This window comes from Triturus cristatus, chromosome 3_1, assembly GCF_964204655.1.
Source record: "Triturus cristatus chromosome 3_1, aTriCri1.1, whole genome shotgun sequence".
Lineage (NCBI taxonomy): Eukaryota > Metazoa > Chordata > Amphibia > Caudata > Salamandridae > Triturus > Triturus cristatus.
In genome coordinates, this window is record NC_140583.1 from 822,599,447 (window position 1) to 822,607,684 (window position 8,238).

General features: G+C 47.7%; 1 protein-coding gene across 1 annotated transcript; it reads left to right on the plus strand.

Moving 5' to 3' along the window:
- The first annotated feature begins 229 nt into the window (after window positions 1-229).
- NEUROD1 (neuronal differentiation 1) lies at window positions 230-6,067 on the plus strand. The gene is made up of 2 exons (XM_085646406.1): window positions 230-365; window positions 3,135-6,067. The coding sequence occupies exon 2, from the start codon at window positions 3,144-3,146 to the stop codon at window positions 4,212-4,214; it is 1,071 nt and encodes a 356-aa protein (XP_085502532.1). The 5' UTR covers window positions 230-365; window positions 3,135-3,143; the 3' UTR covers window positions 4,215-6,067.
- Window positions 6,068-8,238: the final 2,171 nt, after the last annotated feature.

Here is an 8,238-nt window from a genome sequence, read left to right on the forward strand (position 1 = left end):
CCGTGCAACGGGTTAATGCCGCAGGCGGCGGGTGCCTTACACAGGTCGCGCTTTCTGTCACTGACGACAGATGGTCACTTTCTTCCGCCTACAAAGGACGGCGGCGCAGCGCGAGCTGCACGCAGATTGCCAGGTCACGTGGCAGCGGGCTGGAGGTGAAGCATATGGCGCGTGCCGAGGGAGGCTGGGCGGCGCTCTGGTGGGAGAGCAGGGAGGGACGGGGCGATCTCTGGTCTCTCATTTAACCTAAGCATCCTTCCCACATTGCTCCAGAACGGGGCACCGTATCCCGGAGCAGCCTAAACTGGGCTCACTGCACCGCCAGGGGCATGAGACTGCAGTAGCAAAGGACATTTCAGACACAGGTAAAGGCAACCTCTGGGTATCTCCATCATTCGAGTGTGCACTGCAGCGAGGGCTTAAAATCACGTCCTCATCCCCCTTCTTCCTTCCCTAACCCCAAACTTTGTTATGCTCCACGTCTGTCCAGGTGACACCGAGCCACCTTGGGGAGTTAAAAGAGAATGCCTTTGACTCCTGGTTTCCTACTTATTCCTCTATTTTATTCACGTTTACGGAGAGGTTAGATTTACGCTCCAATTATTTGGATGCATGCCTTCGATCTACGGAAAAAACTCCCATGCTTTATCAAAGGATTTTAATCTAAAAACAATTTTATAGCTAGTTTGTGATGCAGCTATGGTATAAGCAAAATAGTTTTGCAGAAACGTCAAATTCATATTTTATCCATGTTGTCTTATAGTACTCACTATGGTTCTTAGTTAGGAGTAAGCGATGCTGGGACATCTTGGTTACTGTATTTTGATATAAACATTGGAGTGTGCGTCATTAGTGCGAAGGATAATTGCACCTGTGCGACACAAGCGATAACTGGACAGAAACTATCGAATTTAAACCCGGGCAGCCAGACAATCTCAAAGCACGGGAGAATCAGTGTGTATTTGAAAGCAGGTTCTGCTACAAAATGTACTTGTGCCATAATGTAAGCGGGAGATGAAAGACGGCTAAGCGCCGTTTTAGGGAAGGGATTTTACATTTAGATCTGTTTGGAACCTGGTACATTCCCAGCAGATTTAGCCCGTGTCCCGTATCAAAGAGAGAGACATGAGTAATGCTGAGTTGGGTCAAACCATCACCTGGTGTTTAAAAGTTAAGAAACAATGCACCTTGTGATGCACGCTGTGCTGTTATTGTATGGTGGCATTTATAAAGAGCAAGGCTGGTCGGTGCTGTGTCATCGGTGAGGTGTCTATGGTCTGTGCTGGATCACCGGGTGGTGAGTCTCGGTGACATTCATGTCCCAGTGTCTTCTCGTCGTCTTTTGTATTTGTGTTCCCAGCCTAGTTCTCTCTGCCTGCCTCTCTGTCCCCTCACTTTGTCTACGTTACCCTGTCCTTGTGTCTCCCTGTCCCCCTGCCCTCTTCCCTCACTCCATGTACGTGTTCCATTCTCCAAGTGCCCAGATAAGTTCTCTCTTCGCGCCTCTCTGTCCCCTCACTTTGTCTACGTTACCCTGTCCTTGTGTCTCCCTGTCCCCCTGCCCTCTTCCCTCAGTCCATGTACGTGTTCCATTCTCCAAGTGCCCAGGCTAGTTGTCTCTTCGCGCCTCTCTGTCCCCTCACGTTGTCTACGTTACCCTGTCCTTGTGTCACCCTGTCCCCCTGCCCTCTTCCCTCAGTCCATGTACGCGTTCCATTCTCCAAGTGCCCAGGCTAGTTGTCTCTTCGCGCCTCTCTGTCCCCTAACGTTGTCTACGCTACGTTACCCTGTCCTTGTGTCACCCTGTCCCTGTGTCACCCTGTCCCCCTGCCCTCTTCCCTCAGTCCATGTACGCGTTCCATTCTCCAAGTGCCCAGGTAAGTTCTCTCCTCGTGCTTCTCTGTCCCCTCACGTTGTCTACGTTACCCTGTCCTTGTGTCTCCCTGTCCCCCTGCCCTCTTCCCTCAGTCCATGTACGTGTTCCATTCTCCAAGTGCCCAGGCTAGTTGTCTCTTCGCGCCTCTCTGTCCCCTCACGTTGTCTACGTTACCCTGTCCTTGTGTCACCCTGTCCCCCTGCCCTCTTCCCTCAGTCCATGTACGCGTTCCATTCTCCAAGTGCCCAGGCTAGTTGTCTCTTCGCGCCTCTCTGTCCCCTAACGTTGTCTACGCTACGTTACCCTGTCCTTGTGTCACCCTGTCCCCCTGCCCTCTTCCCTCAGTCCATGTACGCGTTCCATTCTCCAAGTGCCCAGGCTAGTTGTCTCTTCGCGCCTCTCTGTCCCCTCACGTTGTCTACGCTACGTTACCCTGTCCTTGTGTCACCCTGTCCCCCTGCCCTCTTCCCTCAGTCCATGTACGCGTTCCATTCTCCAAGTGCCCAGGCTAGTTGTCTCTTCGCGCCTCTCTGTCCCCTCACGTTGTCTACGCTACGTTACCCTGTCCTTGTGTCACCCTGTCCCCCTGCCCTCTTCCCTCAGTCCATGTACGCGTTCCATTCTCCAAGTGCCCAGATAAGTTCTCTCCTCGCGCCTCTCTGTCCCCTCACGTTGTCTACGTTACCCTGTCCTTGTGTCCCCCTGCCCTCTTCCCTCAGTCCATGTACGCGTTCCATTCTCCGAGTGCCCAGGCTAGTTCTCTGCCCCGGTGTTTGAATCCACATCTCCAAAGCTCGCTCTCTGCGGCTCTTCGCCTCTACGGTCTCTGTCGTGCTTTCCTGTCAGTGTCCATGTCCCCCTGGTAACTTGTCTGTTTTCAAGTCTAATTGTCCATTTTCCCTGTATACATAGTTTTATAAAGGTTATGTATGTATAGTCTTTAAGGTGTAGTCTTGGTCATAGATAGGATGGTGTTTTTCCAGCTCTATCCCTGTATTTTGCAAGATACTCCTCTAGACGAATCCGTGTGTCCTAGTTTAAATTACACTTTGCTTGTATTTGCTGTTATGTTTTGGTAATGCTCCCCCTTTGTGCTTGTGTCTTAATGACACGTCAGACCTTAGTGTTTGGAAGCATATGGGTTTTAGAGCTGTACAAAAATATTAAATACATAAATGAACAAATAAATAAATGGATTTTCTTCTTTTTCTATTCTCTATCACTACTCAATTCCCTTTCATATTTCATTTCATTAAAGAATCCCAGGATGACTAAATCTCGCGGAGAAGACGGGCTCTCAGAGGCAGAGGCGCCGGGCTCCAGAGGCTGGATCCTAGACCCCCTGGGCCCTCAGGAGGCAAAGCTCCAGAGTCCTGACGCTGCCCCCAGAGAGGAGGAGGAGGACAGGGACTCGCTCAAGCACCAAGATGGAGACGATGAGGAGGATGATTTAGATTGTGAGGAGGACGAGGACCTGGATGAGGATGAAGAAGACAACCCAGAGAATGAGCAGAGGCCTAGAAGGCGCGGCCCCAAGAGGAAGAAGATGACACGAGCTCGGCTGGAGCGCTTCCGGCTCCGGCGTATGAAGGCCAATGCGCGAGAGCGGAACCGCATGCATGGCCTGAATGCAGCGTTGGATGCCCTCCGTAGAGTGGTGCCCTGCTATTCCAAGAGCCAGAAGCTGTCCAAGATTGAGACGTTACGTCTGGCCAGAAACTACATCTGGGCACTGTCTGAGACCCTCAGTTCGGGAAAGAGCCCTGACTTGGTGTCTTTTGTGCAGACCCTCTGCCGGGGCCTGTCTCAGCCCACTACCAACCTGGTGGCCGGCTGCCTGCAGCTAAATCCTAGGACCTTTCTTCCTGAGCAAAGCCCTGACCCACCACCACATCTACAGCCGTCCAGTGCTTCCTTCCCGCTACAACCTTACCCTTACCAGTCCCCGGGCCTGCCCAGCCCACCCTATGGAAATGCTGACAGCTCTCACCTCTTCCAGCTAAAGCCACAGGCCTACAGCGCCGCACTGGAGCATCTTTTCGAGGGTGCCCTCACCGACTGCACTAGTCCTTCTTCTTTCGATGGCCCACCTAGCCCTCCCCTGAGCATCAATGGGAATTTTACCTTTAAACATGACCTGCCAGCTGAGTTTGAGAAAAGCTATTCCTTCACCATGCATTATCCCGTCACTAGCTCTACAGGAACTGATGGCCACGGACTGGTGTTCTCTGGTGCAGGACCCCGTTGTGATATTCCCATCGACAACAGCACCTTGACCTTTGATGGTCAGTCCCACCAGGAACAAGGCATAGGGACCCAGCTCATCTTTCATGATTGAATGAGAAGAAAACTGAGGTATCAACAGCATCCACCGCGATTGTTGAGTTACCACTTCTATCTGGCGTATGCCCTCAGTCCACAAGGGAAGCCTGCTCTCCTTCTACGCCTTCAGAAGAGTCGCGAGTTGATGTGTGTATTGCATCTGATTGATTCTTGTATTCAGGCTGTTTCTAGCTGTAAAGTTATGGCACAGTTCCTTTCAGCAGTGTACCTGTAGCCCTGGTGGAAATTGAAGTTGACTACTTACAAACGATTTCTAATGCATCCAGTTATTGATTTGCATTTTTCTGGACATATATTGAACTACTATGGAGCAAATCCTACTTGTTTCGAGTTTCTTTGTACAACGTTTTCTTGGTGTCTAATACTGTTCTGTTGGTACTGTTTTTGTACTAGTAGAATCCCCCTTGTTTCTGCTTGACATATATAGCCAGTTTATCTATTTATTTGTGCATTTTGTGTAGTGCCTTCATGTAACCATACATTTAGCATTGCTAGGAGTATCGTTTTTTCCTGGTGCAGCATCAGTTCCGCTGGAAGCTGTGAGATGGTTCACTACCACAATGATATTGCACATGGAAATCCGAGGCTGTAGCAGGATCAATCGGCCTGTCGTGGAGTCCGGATCATAATGCATAAGGGGCTGCTAATTATGCGCTGCCTGCTGAGATCTTGTCACTCATGAAGGGGGGGGGGGGGGGGGCAATGGTCCTATTTTGTGGCTTCTGCTGAGGAAGGGGCTCCTTTAAAAAATGTTCACTTTCAGGTTCCCTGTGGTGGATTAGCTATTTATGATCAGCAACTGGCTATGTAGAGAATTCCATAGGTGATCGCTTTGCTCCCCAACTTATTTGCACCTATGTTTACTTTGGTATAATTCAGCTAGGTCTGACTATGTTGGATGAGAGCAGTCGATGTGCAGTAGGGTACTCGTTCCTGCACCTGCTACGGGACTTTCCCGCCAAATGCTTTGTACTTGATGTATACGATCTTAAATGGGAACTCTTTGCTCCGCTTGACACCATTCGAGCAACTTCACTGCAGCATTGTGTGATCTTTTTTCATCTTGTTCAAGCACAATCTTGTGGCTTACGTTTGGATTCTTTGCAAAGTTTTGTCCTTTTATTTTGTGGCATCAATGTAGATGCCATCGTAGCAACCTTGTCTAGATAACCCTAGAGCTTTCATGATCCCACACATTGGTTGATTTTATGGAATGGAAACACTCTCCCAAGACTTATCATGAAATGGAAGGTTATCAGTCATCAGAATGAATCTTTGGAGGGAAGGAGGGATCAGAATTGAGCAGGGCTCTAATATGTTTTCTCACGAATATCTCATTGAAACTCAAAGGCTCTCCCCTTTAACAGCATCTCTGGCCTAGGCATGTTCAGCCTTATATGTCCTTCAATCTCCAACCACCTGCTTGTAACTGGATCTACTACAAACCATTTCCAGCTGGTAACCTTGACTTTCCACCAGGGCTGAGTATCTTTAATCTTTGAACCCTCGTAGAAGAACTGTGTAAGCACTATGTAGAATCTATGCAATTTTGTATATGGTCGCCGGCCAATAAATTTGAAAATATATATTTTTCCAGGCAGAGTTTTAATACTCGTTTCCTATTCCACTGCCACGGAGCTCTGTACTAACTATTTATAGAATTCTATCATGATTTTATACTGTGAATTTCCTATTTGACGCCTTGCAGAAATAAAACTGTATAAAGTGTATTTTAGAAGCAGTAGTTTACCTAAAGGAGAGTACATGGATAGCTGCTCAGTTGCCTTGCTACCCTCTTATGGGGTGATTACCAAAACAAAATAAAATTGCTACTCTTATGTGTAAAAATTGCTGTACCTTTGCATTTTCAATTTGTTTTTTTCCCCGGAGTTTTATATAACACGAACTTGACCCGAAGGTATCCGGTATCAGTGGCTTTACATGAGCACCAGTTGCGTTACATTAGGACACATTCATTTTTGTTAGGCAGGGACGAATAAGTGATTTGCCCAGAATCGCAGGATGTTGTGCGTCCTTGCCGAGACTCGAACCCGGTTCCCTAGATTAGAGGTCAACCGCCCTAGCCGTTAGGCCACATCCTCTGGCCGACTCTCCCACATGGCAGCCATGTTGACATGGGTGTGTGCTCAAATCAAGTTCGGCACAAGGCTGTTTCTCTTCCATACTGCGCTCCTGCACAAGTATGTACAGTTTTCCACAACTACAATCGCCTGCAGCATCGTCCTCACAATGCAGGACGCATATTTACATATGTATAATTTATTTATAGAGCAAGAGGGGAAAAGGCTTGGCAGTTAAAATGAATTATAAAAATATGATGGCATTGATAGGGTCGATGTAGTGGTTGACGGTGCAGTGGTATATGAATTGTATAGGTACCCACTCCATGCCGTGCTAGAGGATGTGATAATCCATGGGTTAATGGGTGTCGATGCAGTGTCATACAACTGCACATACATTGGTTACATAATGTTAGCGTTTGATCTGAAATGCTGGCCACACAGGCCAGTGAATTAAGAGCCAGTCACGTGTTTGGATCCTTAAAGGGGCGAATCAGACGCCCCCCCCCCCATTCCGAGGGCTGTCCATGTAAGCACCACGGACCCGGGTAGCACTGTGCAGAACGTGGAACAAAACACATTATACACCATATTTAATGGATATTTAACTACCACAACAGGCGTCCTCTGTCACTGCAGGCTTGCTATCCTTGATTTACTAGTTTACCTGCTGAATTCAACGAGTTCAAAATGTATACATTGCAGTATTTCGTCAGTAAAGGGCGTCAATTAGAAAGCTAGGCGGAAGGCTAGTTTAATGAATTAGCGCAGTATGTAACAATAGCCCCAGGAACTGCGGAGAGCACTTTTTGTTGATGAACCAGTGAATGGATGATCTTAAACGGAAATTCGTCAGACTGCAGTAGAGCAGCATTGAATGAAGAACAGTGCATATGTACATTCATTTTATTTTTTAATGTTAGCATGCCGTTATTCCTGCGGGGGATTAATGACATCAGAGAACTCGTGGCCGGTCATATTTTTAGCACAAAACTAGGTGGCGAAAACTCTCAAATCAGTGCAAGTTTGACATACATTGTTAAAGGGTGGATTGCCAGTCTTTCGTTTTTTTCTTTAAACCTTTTATTCGATGGTGGCACCCACGAGCCTCGTGCTCCCCCGGTACACGTGCACCATAGCCACGCGTGCTCAGCTTTCCGCCTCGTCAGCGGTAAATTGTTTTAGGGGTGACGCACATTTATTAAAAGCTTATCTGCTTAAAGGGGTGTGGCTTAGTCTCCAGGCTGTCTTCTGTGGACCAAGGAGACCCGAGTTGTAATCCCGGATCCTGTACTTCACCAATTGTGTGATCCTGGGAAAATCGCTTTATCCCTCTGAAAGATCTCTCGTCTGTCGAAATCGTAGGGGAATAAAATGGGTTAATCTCTATTATTTAAACGATACACACCACAGGGTATTTAATTATATTTTGTTGAATGTTGCTGTGGCCAAAATGTGGAGAAACTGACGAGAATTGAGGTCAATGATTTGTATTTTCACTGTGAAATAATTCTAGTACTCGTATAACTGTTTTTACATTTCGTGTACTTTCCTTTCTCAAGTTAATGTACACTTTTTTTTTATTTACAATTAAACTATAGTTGAGTATTTGTTTTTCCGGGACCCGTGAAGAGAGGCGCAGCCGCCTCGTAGCGCTCCATCATTACTGGGCAAAAGAAGTGGGGTGGAAGTAATGATTCCAGGCCCCAGCTCTACTTGGGTAATTAAAGATGGCCCCTTCACACTCGTGGGTTCCGGGATCTGCTGCGCCGCCAGTCCAGTGACAAATACGCCCTAATCTTGTCCACACACCATTTTACCTGCGTCAGCGGCAGAGGCGACAGGCAATTCCGCAACTTCAATGACTTTGACCCGTATTTTTAAGAGAACCCTGTGAAAAAACACTCGCCCGAAAACTAAACCAACGGGCAGGCGAGA